A 19,499-nucleotide genomic window follows, 5' to 3' on the forward strand; every position below is an offset into this window, starting at 1 on the left:
CTCCCCCCTCCCCCTCCCACCATTCCCCTTCTCCTGGAATGTAAGCTAGCCTCAATTGAAGAGAAGCATAGGGGTGATTGTGGGTGATTGAAGCTACCGGGAAAAGAGAAAATCTCTCTCTCCGGGGCCCTGGGGCCCGAGGACCTGGGGACCCGGGGTGATACTGTACTACTTACTGTCGAGAGGAAAGAAAGCTATGTACGGTACATACTCGTTCGCCAGCGGACAAAGACGGAGTGGGGGGGAGAAAGAGTCCTGGGAAATGAGGCTCATTAATATTAAGGTCCCTAATTTGGAGAAGTCGCCCAGGGTTAGAGTGAAACGACGCCGGGTTGGCTGGAAAGTGAAGCAAAGACAAGGAAGGCAAGACAAAGTCATGGGCTATGATGCCTATAGGGGTCTGCGGGCTGGATCAGATCAAATCAACCGGTCCGATAAGGATGCGATAAGAACTTTTATGGGGTAGTTGAGGTAGTTAAGGTTACATGGAAGGCATGAACTGATAAGAATCTCGAAGTGAGTGTCAAGAAAGAGGCAGCAAAAAGGATATCTGGGGTGATGATGCACGAGCTAAGTAAAAGAAAAATAAAAAAAGTATCCATTTTATCTCCTTTTTTTGGGTATTGTAAAAGAAATCACACCCATGTTTTGATTTTTCCTCCCCCCCCGGCATACAGAATAAGCCCAAACGGTCTCCAAGTTTGATTTGATTTTTTGAAGTTCCCTGTCATCGAATTCATGGTTTCATATTTGTAGATATGAAGATTTGGCGGTGGCCACCCATGAGAAATAAAAAAAATTGTAAAACGCCCTCCACACACAACCAGTTCGTTCATATCCACCAAGGGTTCGTTGGCTCAAAGAAGATCGTGGAAATATTCCGGCAAAGAGTGAAATACCCCAGATCCTCCCAGTCATCAAGCTCAGCCCGTGACCGCCACGCCGTCTGCCTGGAACCGATAAATCCATCCGACTCCGAGTCCCTAGGGCGAAGACGCGAGGCCAGCGAGCCACTCTATTTGTTTCCCCCTTCCATATTTTCACCAATAAACGTAAACGCAGAGAACTCTCAACCGAATCGAGCCGCTTAGTTCTTGTTCTTCTTGGGGCCCTTGACCTTCTCGGTACCGCGGAACTTCTTGGAGCGGTTCTTCCGTTGCTTGCCTGGAGGGGATGTGAGTATAAACGAAAAGAGACGCAAGGCGAATCGAGAGACACAAGGGAAGACGTACGCTGCTGTCTGCTGGGCTTCTCGATCTTGGTGGCAGCACCGATGCGAACCAGACGGTAGTGGGGCTCGAACTTCTTCAGGGCCTCCTGGGAGTCGTAGACGAGAGCGAAACCAGTGCTCTTACCGCCACCGTACTGGGTACGGAAACCGAAGACGGAGACCTGGTCCTTGTTGGCCTTGTACAGGTCGGCGAGCTTGTCGCGGAGCTCGTCCTTGGAGACGTTGGCGCGGTTGGGGTGGAGGACATCCCTGTGTGCAGAATATCAGCGTCTGCCGTTATCATGCAAAAATTCTTTGTCGTATTGCCCGGAGGTGCTCTCGGATGAATTCCCAGTCGATGGTTTGCCTTGTCTTTCTTTGCCCTCCACGCACATATACACACAGAATGTGATATTGCCCCCGGAGCATGATTTTTTGGTGTTCAAAAAATCTTCCCCATCAAATTGTCGTAACATTCCCTTGTGTTTTCCATCCGGTCGACCTTGGAATCGTCATGTCGTATTTGTTGCCCATCTCTTTCCCCATCTCTTTCTTGTTCTTGTATCCTTCCTCCGAGCATCCCTCCGGGCAATAGCATTCGGGGAAGGCTTCTTACACGACCATCTGCTTGCGAGCAAGCAGGGGGTTGCGGATGAACTTGCGAGTCCGCAGGGTAACGGGAGCGTCGGCCATGGTTGGAAGTTGACAGCGAAGGAATCTGCGTGCGACAGGAAGCAAAAGGAGGGCAGATTAAGGAGGGCGCGGGTTTGTCGAAGTCGCTGTCAAGTCGGGTCGGGGCTTCGAAATGCGGCGTTCGATTCAATTTTGGTCTCGTTGTGCACAAGTTGGCTGTGGGCTCGGCTAGACGACCCTAGTCCCAGTCCGGTTAGTTCCATTGCCCTGCTCAATTATCCCTCATCGGGTCTAGCGCCACCGTGTCTGATAAGGGGATGCTGACTCAGCGTCCGTTCCTTATCAACACCGTATTTTCTACTTTACAATCAATCTACTAGAGCAAGTCTCCATCATCCCACTTGAACCTCATTCTCACCATGTCCTCCCCCTCCCCCCTCCTCCCCCTCCCCCCTCGACCGTCTCGTATCCCAATACTACCAACAAGTCGAACTTCCCTTCCTTTCTCTTCCCGACAACGCCACTCTCCTCACTCCGACCACCCAACATGCTCTCTACAACCGCATGTTCAACGATTCCGACCCCGCCCTATGGCCGCTGCCCCCCGTGCATTATCGCATGCGTGTGCTCAAATTGATCATCGCCCGCCTTGAACAATCACTTACCAATCCGGAGGAGGATGTATGAACCCTGTATGATATGATCTGTTCAGTCCAAACCATCACCGAACAATTCATTCCTCCCCTCCCTTCCCTTCCCCGCTCGTTCCACACCCCCCTCCCACCAAACTCGGATCAAATAAACTGACCCACCAATTCCTCATTCCTCCCTCTTCAGGAAATCATCGACGACCTCCTCGAAACATGGGGCACCTTACTCACGCACCCCAAACCCTCCGCCATCCAACAAGCCCAACAACTCACCTACATCAAATACACCGCCCCGCCCCCGCCGCCCCCGCATCCAACCACCAGTCCCCAAACAGCCGAACCACCAGTGCAACAACCCCAATTCGCGCAACGAACCACCATCACCTCCGAATCCCGCGGCCTGATCCTTTCCGCGGGCACCACCGGGTTCCGCACGTGGGAAGCCGCCCTCCACCTGGGGACCTACCTCGCGACGAACCCCAGCGCCGCCCACGCCTGGATCGCCGGAAAACGGGTGATCGAGCTCGGCGCGGGCACGGGATTTCTGGGGTTGTTCTGCGCGCAACACCTTCAGCCCCGGTCCGTGGTTGTGACCGATCGCGAGATCGCCTTGATCGAGCAGATCCAGGATTGTGCGGGGCGGAATAAGCTGCTAAGCGATGGGGACGGCCACAATAACGACACCCCGGGTAAACGGTTCGCGGCGGGGATCTGGGAGTGGGGGACTCCATTGGATATTCCCGGGTTGGGTAATGGTAGTGGTGGTTCCTCGGGAGTGGGAGATGGCGCATTGGGTGAAGCGAAGGACCTTAAATTCGATGTCGCGTTAGGGGCGGATTTGGTATGCCCTTTTTGTCCGCTTGGGGTGTTTCTTCCAGAGGATTCACCATCGCTAGCCACCTCGGAACTCAACTGACCTACGGAAATCTCTTACCTAGATCTACGATGTTGACCTTGTTCCCCTCCTTGTCGCGACCATCCAGGACCTCTTCACCAACTATGGTCTGCAGCAATTCATCATCTCCGCCACTTTACGAAACGAGGATACTTTCCGGACGTTTCTGAGAGCTTGTGGTGCGTGGAATTTCCTTTGTCTCCCCCCGCTTTCCGTAGTGCACTCACTTGACGCGCTCCTCTGTCCAGTATCAACGACTGATCCTCTCGCAGAAGCTCAAGATTTCACTGTCGAGCAGATCCCCTTCACATCACCTCCCGAGGCAGAGCAGAAGGGCTTCTATCATTCCACGGCTATTCCAATCCATATATATCGGATCACAAGACCGACAATCTAACTTTTCGGTGAACGAGAAGAGGAATTGACGTCGAGTCCACAGGAATCAAATATATCACTACCAGCTCGCTTACCGATCTACCCGCTTACTTCGACGTTCGACCTCTTTCTCTACTTAAAGTAAATCAACCATGGTCTCATATTGTTGATAGTAATCTGTCTTCAAAGATAAAATCTCGGCTTGAGAGTGTGATCTGCAAATAATAGCTGTTTCTATAAAAAGCCAGTGCTGTTCTGTATGTAATAAGTCTAACATCCTGGGTATCATGTCTATCAAATCAGATAAAGAAACGCGCTCGAGCGATGGACAACAGGCCGAATACTGTTTCGAGAAAGATTGAACGGCCCACAGAAAAAGAAATTGATCAGTCAGGGAACGTGCTGCTGCTCAAAGGCAACTGAGTCATGCTCAAATAGAATGAATCGAAGGAGCGAAGATGAGGTATATACGAGGCCATGTTCGTTGCTTTGGCGGGGCATTAATTACCGAGCAGGGTCACTCAGCAAGGCTCTCCCTGAGAAGTCCCTCGTCCAAGTTGTCGGCATGTAGGGATACAGGCGCACGAGACATGGGGTGAAATCCCATGATCGGTCCTTTTTGGTTGACTCCCGGGTACCGGAAGGGCAGGCTCGGAGCTGGGCTTGCTCGAGCCTTCATCGAGCTTCTGGTACTATGCCCACTGGAGAAGGGACTCACTGGGGATGAAGTGTCCTCCTCAATCGGGGACGATTGTATGGTTTCATGCCCCGAGACGGCGGCGGTGCCCCAGCGACCGCGGACCCAACCACCAACACGGCGGGGCAAAGACAGCTTCCGAGAAGGCGTAGCAGCGCTACTATCCGAGTATTCCTCTTCAGGGACGACTTGTTCAGTTGGCAGCTGTCTGTTCCCGGTCATCGATGCGAGAAGGGCCTGTGGACGCTGGTTTGGCACTAGGGCTGGCTCTCGTCCCGCCGTCACATTGCTCGTCGAAATGACTGGGGGTGTGGGGAATAGATCCATATTCGACGAAATAATGCGTCGAGGGATGCGGACAGGCATGGTGGTCGAAGGAAGGTCGTTCACATTCGTCCGCGACGGACGTCGACTCGGAGCATGAATGTCCATTCCCGCCACGGAGAATAGACTCTCGTGGGACGAGCCCCGACGCAAAGAGCGGTAGGGAGAAGAAAATATGTCTGCTATCAAAGGAGACGCCGCTCGCTCCGACTCGGCATACTGCATCGACTCTATCTCTTCTGGAATCACGGCTTCCACGACCCCTCTGTGTGGCGATTCAGCACCCAGATTACGTTGAGTGAGATACTCGTATCTCAGCTCTTCATCATTGGGATGGGTCGGATGATCTGTCGCATCCCGTCGCAAAGATGCGTCGGAGTGACCCTTTCTGCAACGGCTTGTCAATGGAGAGGAAAAGACGGTACTGTCTGGGCTAGTTGGCTGGGAGAAGTCGCAGCCGCGTTCCGCGCGGTCGAAGATCGAGGGCGGTTGGTAAGCGGACTGTGGCGAGCTGGCCACCGAGTCCGTCATTGGAGTTTGCAATGACCACCGATGAGACGCCGCTGGAGGGATAGAGACTGATGTCTGGGACAATATAGTTGATGTGGAGGAGGTAGATGACTGCGAGCGGTGATTGGGCTTGCGTGTTCCCGAGGCCGAATTAAGCACCGCCGCATTCCCCAAAGATCGTCTTTTCTTACTGCCCCGACGAAACAACGAACCCCGATCCTTTTTGGCGCCAACAGGGATAGCGGGTGGATGATAATGGTGGTGAATATGGTATTCCTGCGACACGCGACGTGACTCTTGCGCTTCCAGTTCCTGGCTCAAAGTTGTTGACGGCCGAGGTTCCTGCCCGTCGGACGCAGCTAGGGGCTGATGAGACAAAATCTGATCTCGCAGGTTTTGCACCTCCTGGTTCGAGCTTTCGAGCATGTCCCGCAGCTCCATGATTCCTATTTGTAGGTTGGCATTATCCTGTAAGATGTCGCGTACGAAGTGGGAAACCACGTTGGCGCCCGCGCGATTGCGTCCCAGCTCCTGCGCAGCAGCCGCACCTTTCAATCGACCAGCCGCGCCATCAAGTTCGCGCTCCACGCTTCGTCGGCGCTCCATCCGTTGGATCAATTCCGCATGGCGCTCTCGTTCTTCCCGGGCCTCCTTTTCAATGCGGTCAACTTGATCATGCAGGTCACGGAGAGTGCATTCCGCCTGCTTCCAGCGTTGGACGGCCGACTTGGATTCCTCCTTCGCCGACTGGAGACTCTCTTGTAGTCGACTCTGCTCCAACTCCATGCGTGCGAGCTGGGCTTCGAGATCCGCCGCGCGAGCTGCCGACATGGTCAATTTGCGCAGCTCAGTCTCGGTGTTTTCCAGTCGCGATGTCAATGATTTGGCGTGTAGGTCGGAATCGGCAACGGCCTTGTTGAGACCCTCTAATTGCTCCAGCAAGTCGCGATTCTCCTCAATGATGCGGGCGTTCTCGGCTTGAACCTCGCGCTTCTCCCGTTCGAGAGTTTCAATGCTGAGCAGGAGACGCTGGCGGTCCTGTTCCGCCTCCGCCATGTAAGATTCATGACGGTGGAGTAAAGCCTGCAGAGCAAAGGTTAGCGAGGAGGAGCCCATACTCGTGGCCGCCAATGCGGCCTTGTCTGAGGCGACAGCCATGACGAACAAAAAAGCATTGAGAGAGAATGGGAGACTTGAGACTGGAAGACATCATGAGAGAGCTGGGGAATGTTGTGACAGGCCAGGTGGTAGGCCTGCCTCAGTCGTCCGGTCTTGTCTCGTGAATCTTCAGACCTCTTGGCACTCGATACCCCAAAGGAGAACACAGTTATTCAATCCGAGATAGTCAAATTCCAAGAAAGGGACAAGCAAGATAAGCAAACGATGTAAATAACGTCCCTCCGCCAGTGAAGGGGGCCAAGGACATGAGGTGAGTAATCAGGCATGTGAGTGTACAGAGAAAGTATGTGAGAGGGATGAGAAGTATATAGGCCGACCATCGAAAGGAAGCAAGTGAGTGGGCAAAGCCATTTGACAGGCCACCAGTCAGACAGCCTCATGTCTGGCTAAGTTCTGTACGACTTCATCGTCTCCAGGCCAAGAATCAGGCAGGGCAAGGTGCATCCATAGTGACAGTGGTAAGTTTAGTGGCCGAAGGAACAGACCTCCGCTGCCAACAATGATGCCGCCTGACGTATTGGCCGAAAGGCCGAACCAACAAGAAGCCGGGGAAAAAAAACAACTCTGCAGATAAACAAACAGGCAACTCGAACGCAGAATGCACTAAACGGGAAAAGTAGGAAACATCGGAAAACGCTGCTGCCAGCAGACACGTACCTGGCCTAGTTTAGCAGCAGTTGCAAGATCCTTTTCCAGCCCCTCAAGAGCCAGATGATTATGGAGCAAGAATGCACAATCATTCCGGCCACAGCAGCATTGAAGATCCGTGGTCGAGACGTGGGCAGAGGCTGGGTGGGTGGGAATGCTGGGAAGCTGACCAGTAGTGGACGAATCCATGGCTGGGGGGAGGGGGAGGAGGAGCGGGAGCAGTTACAGCAGTTGCAGCAGACGCAGCCGTAGCAGTATCGGCGGCAGCTAAAGAATGGAGAAAGGGAGGGAGGGGTTAACAGTTGAGCTGGCACCCCTGGAACGACGTGATGAAGTGGCCCGGAGGCCCCCGAGCCTCGACACGTTTGTCCAAGCTCCGGTCGTAGATAGATGAAACAAGAATAGATCGAGATGGATACAGATCGCGCGAGAGGGTCGGTCTGTCTGTCTGTCTGTCTGTCTGTCTGTCTGTCTGTCCGTCCGTCGGTCGGTCTCTGTTTCCGTCTCACAGACTCCACTAGACCATGGTAGATTCTCTGCTTCTTGCTTAAACCTCCCCAAAACTTCGAGAAAGGTCAAGCTAGAAATTGTCAATTGATCGATTGAAGCATGAATCGGTAGCTCAGAGGAAGAAAGAAGGAATGTGGCAAGAACCAAGAGAAATGAAGGGGAATAATACCAATCATGGATGCAATCATTATAATTATGGGTGGATGATGGTCGGTGGATGGAGAAACGGAGCTGAAAGCCGTTCGAGGCGGAGACCCGTGGTGACGATTGATGATTGGCTCCGAGAGGGGCAGTTGGGCGGTGAAAATCAACCGGGTCTGTCTGAGGGAGGCGGTAACCATACGTAGTACCTAGCAAGGTATTTTGTGAATTACCTTAGTAACTTATTTACTATTAATCCATTGAAGAACTTCTTACGTGCGCTCATGGAAGGCAGCATAACGTGCTCGCAGCACGCAATTCAGTAAGCATCTTTCAAGGACGTATAAACCACAAACCATGGACTGTATGTATGTATATTATGGTACTACTAACGGAGTAGCCAAACACACGCGTACTAACCTTGACCCCATTGACGGACGGCCCCACTAGAGACTAAACTCCTGCCCCGAATGAGCAAGATAGTAGTAGTATGTACCTAGTACTTGTACCTTGTCGCCCAACCTACCAAGCAGCCCCCCTCCGCCTTGGCTGCTGCTGCATAAAAGCGCTGCTGGATTTTGGCCTGTGAAGCTGGGACAAAAAAGAGAAAAAGAGAAAAAAAAAAAAAGTCCCCATGATTTCGGCGCTCTGGGAAATCATTCATCAAAGATACCAGTCTTTCGTATGTTAGATAGGATAATCACGGCAGATTTCAGACATATCCTCATACACCTTTCGTCCCATCCTCCATCAAAGCAAGAAGTCATGGCGAACATTAATGAACGCCCCAGCGCCGCCTTCCTCGCTAATCTCATTCACCAGCACCTCCGTCTGTTGATACAGTCGCTCCAGCGCCGCCGACGATGACTTGCCGAGGGACACTGTTTCGAGTTATTAGCCACCGCGTAACCCAATGCAGCCACCCATCCCCGGTCTGCCTACCTAAAATGGCCGAGTTCAATTCTTCTGCCACGGCTATGCGGTTGGCCGGGTCTAGATAATGCCCATGCACCGACTGGCGCGCGTCCTGATAGGCCACCAAGGAGAAGATGTCTTCCAACATCTTCCGGTCCCCGCCCCGTTCATCGGGTGGATAGTCGATGAACAGCTGTTGTCCATACTGTACAGCTTCGGTTAGCAGCTCCTTTGACTTGGCTGCCGTCTCGGAGTCTTCAATCTCCATCCCCTCGACCTCCCATCCATCCCCGTCGTGCACTTGGTCATCTAATTCCATTTCCTGGTCAAACACCGCACTGTCCAACAAGCCATTCGTCGATCGTCCCCGCTTCGACGCCGTTGCTGATAGCTCACTACACCGCCGCATCATTTCCAAAAATTTGCGACATCTCAATTTGAAATGAATATGGGGGTAGGTCTGTAACACATTGGCGTAATATGCATTGGTGTACTTGAGCGCCTTGTCTATATCGCCGTCGAGGATCGCCGCTCGGATCTCTGGGAAAAAATCATGAAGTCAGTGCACTATAGATACCGCGGGTGAGCACAAGGAGAGTCATACTCTGTCGATTAACTGCTTCCACATCCTCCTCGACTTCATACTTCTGTAGCGAAGTGGGTCGGCCGTTCTCTAACGCCGTCGACTCCGCCGCCACCTCTTCGGCAAACGCGCGGGCCGTTTCCACGTAGCCATCATGGGCAAGGAATTGCGCCACTAATTCCTGGAGTAAGACATTCTCATCCAATGGCGGCTGGAGATTGGCGGTGCTGGTCAGGGCAATCTCCGAATAGACCAGAGACTTCTCTTTCTATGGTAGAAATATGTCAGCAAAGGCAAACGGCAGAAGAAGGACCGCAGGAACCAAACAATACCTTGACCATGTCATCGATGTCGAACATAAAGGGCTGCTGGCCGAAATTTGCGATGATATGCACCGGCGGTTGCTTCTTCATTCCCACCGATGGATAGACTTTGAGGTTTCGTAGTTCCCGAAACGCGTTCCCTGTGTACTACTTAGTCCTCTTTCGGTCTGTTGGGCTGCGAAGTGCCACGACCTACCTAAGAAAACGCCGTTCTTGGTGAAAAAGGCACAACCGGTTGAAAAGTTCACCCCGCATCCCACCGTATCATTTGCTCCGAAAGTTGGACCGTATTGGCGACCTTGTCCTTGGCTTTCGCCAAAGAAGGACTTGCCGTCATCCCCATGATAGGCCCAGGATTCTTGTTCCCAGCCCGGTAACCTTTCCATCGACGCTTTCTTGCTTGAGAATCCAATGCCGATCATCCTAATATTGTCAGCCGGACCCCACACAAACCCTCAGTCAGCACTTTCAATCAGCACATACCCTTCTTTAGGTTTGGATAGAACGGTGATCTCAAAGTAGTAGATCCCGCATTGCGGAGGCATGGGGTTATCCGCGCGAACGGCCGCCGCCTCATGATCATGCTTATTGACTGGGCCCGTGTACCGAACCTCGAAGCCGCCGTTCGTCAGCTCCAATCCCGAGTACTTATCCGCCGCATTCCACCCGGAGGGTAAGGGGAGTAAATGGTCATCGTCGTTGGGAGTCTCTCGTTCGACAATATCATAGGTCATGCCTCGATGGGAAGGGGTGATCCGGGGCAAGCTAGCCTGACTCGACGAGGTTGACGGGGGGATCGACGTGGCGGAGGGCACGTTGGCATCTCGATGGGCGGCGAGTTTGGCCCGACGGGCGGCCTCAAGGCGGGAGACATAGCGGGAGTTGCGGAGATAAGAGGGGGTGAAGGAGGGAACGGTGTCGGTAAAGCTGCCCGGCTGGTGGGCGAAAGGATCGTGAAGAGGAAAGCTGGCGTATTTACGGGAGTGAGGAGGCAGAGTCTCACCGGGAGACGACCGCCAGGGCGAGTTCATGATATCAGCATCCACGGCGGCGGATAGCCTGGACAGGCGGCTGTCGGCGGCGGTCAAAGGCGGGGGTGGATATGCGAGGTTCAGATGAGAAAACGAGGAGCTGCTGATGGAGGAGAGAGCGGCAGTACCGGACAGAACGGATGCGTAGGACGAACGACGTGGGATAGAGGAAATACTCGGAGGATGAGTGTATGCGATGGTGGTGGTGGTGGTTGTAGTAGTAACGTTAGTAGTTGTAGTAGTCGAGAGAGGAGGAGCTCGAGGAGCTCCACCGGAAGGGGGAAACGATGCGTCCGTCATTATTCCTGTTCAGTAACTACTAGTTAATTTAGTGGTGGGTGGGGGGTGGGAAGGAAACACCAAAAGCCCCCAACTGGTCAATACACGTCCATACTGTAATCTTGTATACATAAAGTCAAAAGCATTGACTGACTCGGGTTTCAGAGTCACTCACAGAAGTATGTCCCGCACGTTGCTCCATTCGCTGACTCCACAATGTGCTCTCTATGTTCTCTGTGTAAATTCGACCTTGCCTTCTTTTTTCCCTCGTGTTCTTTTGTTCTATAATTTCTATTCTTGTTCGTCCGGCGGTCCACCTGATCGGACTGAAGGTTGTCCGTAACCGGCGGATTGTGGAGAATTACCACCCGTAGACTGAGTTGGAGAAGTTCGACGTACAGATTGAGAGCACAAAATACTCGGTGGGTTTCAAGGCAACCGAGTATGGACAAATGAAGGATCCTCGCTTGCTCACACCTGATCAGGGCCAAAGTTCAGCTGAGCTAGACCGCGATAAGAGTTTGTCAACATAGCCCGTACAGGAAAGAAATTGGTAGAGAGGAAGAAGAGGATGAAGGGGGAATCCGAAAATCAGGGGAAAAGCGGTCATGTCGAAGCTCGCGTGACGAGAGAGACGGAGACTGAAGGACCGAGAGAGAAGGAGGGAGGGAGGGAGGGGAAGGGAACACATTCGAAGTATGACAGGGGATGATGGCCTGACCAAGACACACATACTGCGGGGAAACAGAAGTGCAATCCCGGGGCAGCATGTCAATGACATCTGACAGGAACCAGCCAAATGGAAGGCAAGAAAGGAAAAGAATGCTTTGCCCTTGCATGCCTAATGACTGGATGTTGCGAGATTGCGAGATGATGCAGACTGTGTGTGTATCACCAGCCCGAGGGGAAGTACAGTACTTGTTCATCTACATATAGTTGCCATTATAGTAGTCACTTCCCAAAACGTGATGCCATCGCACCCTCTTCGCATCTGTCCCCTCCCACACTAACAGCTGGCATCTGAATACCAATCACAACTGGCCCAATGTATACCTTTACAGAATCACTACTCGGTAAAACAATTAATGCCGATGGATAGCCAAGCCGATTTTCATTCACGAGATGATGTCCATGACAAACAGAGAAACCCAGCCGATAGATCATCCTGATCACCCAGAGTGATTAACTAGTATCCATATACCGTGCAAATGTACATGCTTCCAACTGCTGCAATAAGTAGCACATCCATGCCCTGCACAGGCAATCGTTCCCGTACCCGATAATTCTAGTGTTACATAACAAAGAAGGAAAGAAAGAGCAAGAAACCGAGGAAACATTTAATCAGAAGAATCACTCGAGGCAGTGATAAATAACCATCATGTGTAGCAGTTCACCGAGGTGAGGACCTGACCGAGATTGTTCCTTCCAACGCCAACCCAGCAACAAAGGCAGCAAACAAAAAAGAGGTAGTACCGAATAACGGTCACGTACCCATCAAAAGCGATGGGGGCTGAATCGGTATATGGGAGTCAACGTGAAAGAGAAAGGAACAAAGGTAAATATTATACAAGAAAGAAAAAAAAATTAAGTAGGTGTGAGAATGCGATATGAGGCGACTAGGCAATCATAGCAATGGCAGGAGCCGGCGAGGAGGCGTCAGGGATATTCGAAGGCAATGGGGTGATATCTCCATCACCCATGTTGCTCTTTTCGCTGGGCACGCCGCTGGCACTTTGGTTGGCCTTGCTGTCACTGTCGCCCGTTTCGAGTGCCATCTCTTTGGCCTCGCCATTCTCCTCGGGCTTGGGGGGTTTGGGAGCGCGCCAGGTTGGCAGAGCCCATTGGATGCCTGTGAAGCTTTTCAGCTGCAAGGGCTTGCGCTCCCATTTCCGACACGGAGCACCGGTACGGTCCAGCGCCCGTAGACCGGCATTGATTGCGCCGAGGTTGGCCTTGGGGCCGAGCTTATGATTGGCAGCCAACTTGGCATGGTCGACAGTCCCGTCGTCACTGTACGGCCAGCAGTGTTAGTGAGACATGCACATTGAGAGAATAGGAGCAACAATACATACAATCTAGGCTTCTTCTTAGGACCGGGCTTGCCTCTCGGCCTCGGGTAAGTCTCACCCGTTTGGCCTAGGCCCCGTTTGCTCCCCGGCTTAGGGCCCGGCACGCCCTTGCGACGGGGAGTGTCGGCAGCGGAGGTGCCCGCAGCGGGCGTAGATGCTGCATCGGAGGCATTGTCCACGGAGGAGGGCGGGGGCGGTAGTTCCGCCGATGAGGAAGCCGGGGACGATGGCTCCTTGATCTTGACCGACGACTCGGCCGGGGTGTCGATGTGCTTCTTGTTCTTCGACTCCTTGCTCTCGGGGGGTGGTGTCGCAAATTGACTTAGTAGATCGGGTGACAATTTGAGTACGACCATCTTCTTCGAGCTTCCAGACCGGCTGGAGCGACCGTTCGTGGTAACGGTTGTGGTGGTGGCCATGGTAGCGCTGGCCGCCGATATCTTAGTGATTGAATAGGTCCGGGGAGTGGAGGTGATTTCAGAAGGGAGTGTTCGTCCCTTCAGAGAGGAAAGTGGGTGATGAGGCTACCCGACCGGTGGTGGAGAGAAAAGAAACCGAGGCGAGGTTCGTCTTGAGGCTGAGTGGCGACGAGGAGTTTAAGACCCGAATGATCGGACGAAGAAGGTTAGGAAGGGGAAGGGGGTGAATGAGGAATTCAACGGTGATCGTGACGTGGGTGACGGAGAGTAAGCTTGGTTGGTGGTGGTGGAGAGAAGAACGTTGGCGTGGATCGGGTCAAACACGGCGGCGAGATTGGGTCAAGGCGAGGCGAGAGTCTGGCAGGGCTGATCGAGACAGGCAGGGTGAGGCCGCGGTGACATAGTCTGGTGGTGAGGCCTAGAATAGTGGTGATGGCGGTGGTGGGTGGTGTTGATCGTGGGTATAGTATGGGAGGAGAGGGAGGAAGGGGGGAGAGGAAAGAAAGAAAGGACGGACGGGGGAGGGATGAAAGGGAATGGGGATGTCGAGGCGCCGTGTGGTAGTTTCATTGCGGTGGTGGTTGGTTGGGTGGATGTTGTGTGTTGCTCGTCTAGGGAACGAGTTTTCTGGTGCGGTCAGTGAGAGAGAAGCTCGAAGGGATGAAGTCTTCATACGCCTCGTTACCGCGGATCCCCTAGTCGGATGGGACCCAGGAATGGACTGGGACGGTACGGAAACCACCACAATACACAGACTATACGGAGGACGCATATATAAGGTACTCATAAATTTCCTTTCCTTTCATACTATGTATTGTATGTACTGTGTAGTAGTTCATCGTACTCCTGTACCTAGAGTCTGTGAGTATCTACTAGAAATAGCTGAATAAGTGAAGTTGACCTAGTCAATGAGTTGAATTTAGGTCACTAGTTAGTTAAGAGTGTTAGTTATCTAGTCAGTCTCTTCCCCCTTCCAGGATCTTCCGGGGGCAGAAGTGGTGGTATTCTACTCCCGAGTCCGGTACTTTGCGTTGCTGTGCTTTGCTGTGCTTGCTTCTTCGGCTTCTCTTTCCTCTCTATTCATGTCAAGTGATTGTCCTCTGGTTGAGAAACAATTCGGCCTTTCCAAAAAAACCACCCTACCCATTCATCCCATCATCCTATTGATCCCAATTTCACAGTTATACCCAGAAACAGATGGGATGGTTATAGAATAATGGTGGTAGTCTTGGTCTTTTTGTCTCGTCTCGTCTCGTCTCGTCTTGTCTGGTCTGGTCTGGTCCCCGTCTCTTATCCCAAATTAAAATCCACCCCTTCTTTTAGTTCTTACTCCAACCATGTCTTGTCTCTTTCACCCTTCAACTATCGAAAGGGAAAATATGGATCGTCCGTCCCGCCTCGGCCGCGTTAGACTTTTGTGCACTCCCTCCCAGCTTGCGTCGAACGGGTCTGGTTACGAATAAGATCCTGCTTGTGATCGTCTAGAAGCAAGCAATAGCAATCATCATCCTCAGCAGCAGCAACAGTAGCAGCAACATTATGACCCAATTCTGGGATCACCTGTTGCCCATCCACACGCATCCGTGACATACGTGCTCTAACCATCTTCTTTCCTCTCTCTTTCTCACTTTCTCTCTCGCTCTCATCTCACTCTCTCTCTCTCTCTCACACACACACACACATCCTACACGTAGTACGTACTAATTGCTCTCTGTGATCACGCCTGGTCAACCGCCGAGGGAACGCCGGAACGGACACCGAAACGACTACCCGTAGTCATCGAACCCTCCCCCATGCAAGTGATGCGTGAGAGGAGAGGCAGCCCAGAAATACCTCATCCCAACCAAGAAAAAAAAAAGTGACGGAAATAAAAAAAAAAAAAAAAAAAACTACTTCTTCTTCCACCATCATCCATTACCATTACCGATCGGCTTGCCACTTCCGGAATGTCATCACATCTCCCCTCCCCTCCCCATCTCTAGTGTTCTAGTATTCGTAAGTAATCCCCGTGTCCACTCTGATCCTCTCAACACGACATCCAACCACCAGACCAGAACAAAACCATGATGAGGATGAGACAATGGATGGGTAGATTAATCCCCGCCTGACGGTTGGATTTGAGTATACGAAGCTGAACCCCATTGACGCTTATCTAACCACCTTCCGCTTAACCCCCCCCCCTCCATTCATGGTTGATGATATCTCGTGCATTTGTAGTAGTTGGCTTCTCTTGGCCTGGTTGGAATTCGATGGGGGCCGAACCTCAACCCGGATTCGATGGACAATGGCAACTGCAGTGGTCCAGATGCGTTCCATCCCTAATCAATTCAATCCCCCCGCCCCCGATCGCGTACGACAGGATGCACGAAATAATGATGACAGTTGTGATGTTCATACAATCAGACGCGCTTTATAATAGTTACAACTCATCGTGGTCCGTGACTTACGAAGAGCATTAGTTTATAGATGGGCAACCCTCACATATACAAATTCAATCTGCCTTCCCCTGCTTCTTCCGCTGGATCACCTCCGCCACAGCCTGCTGCACCCCTGGACTGGCTCTGACGCTACTCAGCACCAAGCCTTCCTTCATTCCTTTGCGCAGCGTGGCCACGCCCTCACGATCACCCTTAAACGGTGCGAACCCCAGCTGCAGTAGCTGAGTCGCTTCGCCGTCAGTGGCCCGGGACAACTGCAGCAGCTGTCCCAACTGCTGCATGGTCTTCGGATGCAATTGCTCCCCCGCGCTGGACGAAGCACGTCGGCCGATCTCCGGGGGGGTGACCTGCGAGATGAAGATATGCAGCGTCACCGAGGCCCGTTGGGCCAGCGTCAGGATCTGGAACGGCAGCAGATAGAACCCGGAGTTCTTCGAGGAGATGCCGAATAGTCCCTGCACGGCATCCGGAAGGTAGGATGCGGGAAAGAACAACGCCTTGGGATGTGTGATGAGTGCCAACTCGAGGATCATCAGAGCTGCAAAGGTAAAAAAGCGCCACTGGACGGGAGGTTTTGTCAGTACGAGGGTGTTTCAAAGAAGAGGTATTTCAGGGGGAAACCCACATAGCGCCCCCATTCTGACCACCAGGTGAAGTGTAAAATCATAATGGTCACCAGACCCCCGATGTACTGCGGGACCGATCGCTGCAACCCAGCAAACATGAATTCCTGCATCGTCTTCTTCTCCCCCCATTCGAGCATGCTCGGTCCGAACCGATCGTAAGCAAAGCGTCGAACTGGATCCAACAACGTGTCTTGCGCCAGCTTCAGATAGACGAAATAGCCGTCGGAGCGCAGCCCGTCGCCCGCTCCGATCTTGTCCGGATGGTGTTGGGCAGCCAGCCGGCGGAAGCGCGACTTGATTGTTCGTTCGTCGGCCAGGGGCGAGACCCCAAGAGCCTTGTAAAAATCGCCTGCGATTTGTACCCGGTGGAAGGTCTCGTAAAGCGTATAGAGAAGGTAGCTGGTCACGACCAAGATAAAGATGCGACGGCGATGCCGAGCGTATCGAGGGGTGCCGGGCTGGGGCCGAGGTTCACCAGCGCGAATGGTAAGTCCATAGTAGACACTCTGAGCGATCGATGTGGCATACTGTCAAGGTGATCTGTCAGCGAGACCTGACATAATTGGTGCTGTGCGCGTGCTGTATAGCACTCTCCGAAAGACGGGACACCTGGCGGGACGCAGTGTCGCGGGGAAACATGGAGGACTCACATTTGGAAGGACCGCCCATCCCATATAAGACAAAAGCGACGCCATGAGAGAAAAACTACCAAGATTCCTCTGACTGACAGATAAAACCTCGATTATTCCTCCATCTAATGTCAGCTACAGCCAAATGTGAATTGATGTTTACTGGGGAAATACGGAAGTAAATCCCCTTGTCTTCCAGCGCTTATCTCTCACCGCCCCACCCACCGCCCGACCCCATTCTCCCCGAACAGGAAAAACGGAGAGGGAGGAAAAAAAAGGTAAAAAAAGTTCTCGACATCGCAAAGTCCGTCCTCCGCACTCCCAGATTGCGACACCGCGCATCCATTGCGCTTTCAACAGTCACAATGGCCATCGACGCGATGGAGATCGACTCACACGTTGCCTCCCCGGCAACGAATCGCTCGCCGGAGAAGGAGCGCAAACGCAAGCACAAGGACACTTCATCCCCCTCGAAAAAGAAGCGCAAGCACACGGTCACCGACGAAGAAGCGACCCCGATGCCCATTCGCGAGAAGAAAAGCAGCAGCAGCAAGAAGTCAACAACCAAGAGTCAAAAGAAGTCCACAACCGCTACGCCTGCCGAAACTTCCCCCTACACCCTCACCACCGCAACCCTCTACCTCCCGCTATCACCCATCTCCATTTCTCCGACCCACGCGCAGGCCTCGCTGATGGCGGAGCACCTGTCCCCGCTGCTCCTGACCTACTACCCGCCGCTCGAGGGTATCGTGCTGGCCTACTCCAACGTGACGATCTCCAGCACGCCGCCCAACAGCCCGGAGTCCGCCGCGGCGGCCGCGGCCACCGAAGACCACCCGCAACCCCTCACCCTGGCGCGCACCGCCGGCGAATACGGAGTCCTCTACGTCTACCTCACGGCGACCTTCCTGGTCTTCCGCCCGCAGCGCGGTCAGCTCCTGGAGGGGTGGGTCAACGTACAGTCGGAGGGGTTCCTTGGCGCGATCGCCCTGAACCTCTTCTCCGTGGGTATCGAACGGAAACGCCTCCCCTCCAACTGGAAGTGGATTCCTCCAGGCGACGAGCGTGAGGACGAATTCACTACGACGACGACCACCACCACCACCACCACAACCGCGAAGAACACCCCCAACGACGAAACCAACCCATCCACCACCAACTCAGACGACTCCGACTCCGATACCTCGGAATCCGATTCCAAGCCCAAATTCGACCCCGAACTCGAACACTTCAGCCCCGTCACCCTCGCATCCGACGCCAACCCCCTCAACCCCTCCAACTCGAACCCCGACATCTCCACCATCAACGACCTCAATACCAACGAAGACGACGATGACGGGGTAGAGGGCTACTTCCAGTCCGTGTCGGGCCACCGCGTGCGTGGCACGATCAAGTTCCGGGTGGTCGACATCGACGTGATCCCTGGCTCGGAACGGGACCGGGGGTTCATCAGCATCGAGGGCACGATGCTCAGTCCCGAGGAGGAAGCGCGGGTGCTGGAGGACGAACGGAACGGGATCCTCTCTACCGGGCTGGGCGGTAGTGGCATGGGCACCCCGCGCCGCCAGGCGAGCGTCGACGCGCCGCCGCCGCCGCCCTCGGTCTCGTTCACCGTCCCGCTCAGCGCCGCTCCCGCGGATCGGGTGGATGAGCTCCGGGACGACGTCGTCGACGATGATGCCAAAAAGACCGAGGATACTGTTACCCCTACAAAAACCAAGCCCAAGAAGGAGAAGAAGAGCAAGTCCTCCTCCTCCTCCTCCGTTAAAAAGGAAAAGAAGGAGAAGAAGGAGAAGAAGTCCAAGGACTAGGTGACTTCACCCAATGATTGTAATTCCGTTTGCTTCCTCTTTGCATGTGTGTGTGAGTGAGTGTATCCAACGAGGGGCTGCAGCATAATTCGTGGTGAAAAAAAAACACGGAGTCGAATCCGAGCTCAGCTCCATATGCAAGCGCACCGCTTCCGTTTGGCTCCCAACGGGCCAGAAATGGAATCATGTTGATAGTGTGGTCTTTCTCTTTTTCTGTTTGCTTTCTCTGTTCACGTTATACACTTCATCTGCTTGCCTTGGTGCTCTCCTTTGCCGTATCTCTTGCCCGGCGTTAGATGGATGAATCAAAATTACGTTTTTTCTGATCAGTTTGGAATCAATCACTTGCTGCGGATCGTGTGTTGGTGGTAGGTGACTTGAGGAACGGTGTAGGGTTCAAAGCTCGTCGGTAGGTTTTCTTAGTCGTCGAATGGATTTTCAGGTTTGATATCCTTTCGGTAAAGCCAAAATCGCATGAACAAACTGGGCCTCTGGTTGTAAGAGAATGCCCTCCATGCGCTCTACATTGTGATATATATCTCTGACGGGACTAGTTCTCCCGCTTAACCAGATTTGCAGGGGTTCCAGCATATCTCAAAGATCG

At 53.2% G+C, this 19,499-nt stretch overlaps 6 protein-coding genes across 6 annotated transcripts; 2 read left to right on the forward strand and 4 right to left on the reverse strand.

Annotated features, from left to right (window-relative positions):
* Positions 1–1,087: 1,087 nt before the first annotated feature.
* ASPACDRAFT_63621 (40S ribosomal protein eS24) lies at positions 1,088–1,903 on the reverse strand (the record flags this gene model as incomplete). Its single annotated transcript, XM_020203916.1, has 3 exons — positions 1,088–1,164; positions 1,233–1,480; positions 1,827–1,903. 3 exons carry the CDS (start codon positions 1,901–1,903, stop codon positions 1,088–1,090), a joined length of 402 nt encoding a protein of 133 aa, XP_020052482.1.
* A 504-nt stretch (positions 1,904–2,407) lies between these two features.
* On the forward strand, positions 2,408–3,785 carry ASPACDRAFT_46906 (protein-lysine N-methyltransferase; the record flags this gene model as incomplete). Its single annotated transcript, XM_020201863.1, has 4 exons — positions 2,408–2,524; positions 2,681–3,334; positions 3,432–3,567; positions 3,661–3,785. 4 exons carry the CDS (start codon positions 2,408–2,410, stop codon positions 3,783–3,785), a joined length of 1,032 nt encoding a protein of 343 aa, XP_020052483.1.
* A 495-nt stretch (positions 3,786–4,280) lies between these two features.
* On the reverse strand, positions 4,281–10,924 carry ASPACDRAFT_10224 (putative Ran-binding protein (RanBP10); the record flags this gene model as incomplete). The annotated part of the gene is made up of 9 exons (XM_020195295.2): positions 4,281–5,035; positions 5,078–6,377; positions 7,131–7,286; positions 8,547–8,653; positions 8,715–9,227; positions 9,292–9,538; positions 9,603–9,733; positions 9,790–10,016; positions 10,077–10,924. The coding sequence occupies 9 exons, from the start codon at positions 10,922–10,924 to the stop codon at positions 4,281–4,283; spliced, it is 4,284 nt and encodes a 1,427-aa protein (XP_020052484.1).
* Positions 10,925–12,519: 1,595 nt separating this feature from the next.
* On the reverse strand, positions 12,520–13,391 carry ASPACDRAFT_46909 (uncharacterized protein; the record flags this gene model as incomplete). The annotated part of the gene is made up of 2 exons (XM_020201864.1): positions 12,520–12,913; positions 12,976–13,391. The coding sequence occupies 2 exons, from the start codon at positions 13,389–13,391 to the stop codon at positions 12,520–12,522; spliced, it is 810 nt and encodes a 269-aa protein (XP_020052485.1).
* A 2,405-nt stretch (positions 13,392–15,796) lies between these two features.
* Positions 15,797–17,247, reverse strand: ASPACDRAFT_81391 (J domain-containing protein). Its single transcript, XM_020205866.1, has 3 exons — positions 17,106–17,247; positions 16,455–16,982; positions 15,797–16,389 (listed from the first exon to the last, which is right to left on the reverse strand). The coding sequence occupies exons 1-3, from the start codon at positions 17,148–17,150 to the stop codon at positions 15,883–15,885; spliced, it is 1,080 nt and encodes a 359-aa protein (XP_020052486.1). The 5' UTR covers positions 17,151–17,247; the 3' UTR covers positions 15,797–15,882.
* A 106-nt stretch (positions 17,248–17,353) lies between these two features.
* ASPACDRAFT_125594 (DNA-directed RNA polymerase I subunit RPA43) lies at positions 17,354–19,342 on the forward strand. Its single transcript, XM_020196830.1, has one exon. It carries the CDS (start codon positions 17,450–17,452, stop codon positions 18,893–18,895), a length of 1,446 nt encoding a protein of 481 aa, XP_020052487.1. The 5' UTR covers positions 17,354–17,449; the 3' UTR covers positions 18,896–19,342.
* The last annotated feature ends 157 nt before the right edge of the window (positions 19,343–19,499 follow it).

The sequence above is a fragment of the Aspergillus aculeatus genome, assembly GCF_001890905.1.
Source record: "Aspergillus aculeatus ATCC 16872 unplaced genomic scaffold ASPACscaffold_17, whole genome shotgun sequence".
Lineage (NCBI taxonomy): Eukaryota > Fungi > Ascomycota > Eurotiomycetes > Eurotiales > Aspergillaceae > Aspergillus > Aspergillus aculeatus.

What these genes read in the sequence shown, in the direction of transcription:
- ASPACDRAFT_81391 (XM_020205866.1), bottom strand. Translation starts at nt 17,150, where the DNA reads ATGGCGTCGCTTTTGTCTTATATGGGATGGGCGGTCCTTCCAAAT. An exon ending in GATGGGCGGTCCTTCCAAAT is followed by an intron (nt 16,983 to 17,105) that starts GTGAGTCCTCCA and finishes TCACCTTGACAG; the next exon opens with TATGCCACATCGATCGCTCA. An exon ending in GGTCAGAATGGGGGCGCTAT is followed by an intron (nt 16,390 to 16,454) that starts GTGGGTTTCCCC and finishes CCTCCCGTCCAG; the next exon opens with TGGCGCTTTTTTACCTTTGC.
- ASPACDRAFT_125594 (XM_020196830.1), top strand. Translation starts at nt 17,450, where the DNA reads ATGGCCATCGACGCGATGGAGATCGACTCACACGTTGCCTCCCCGGCA.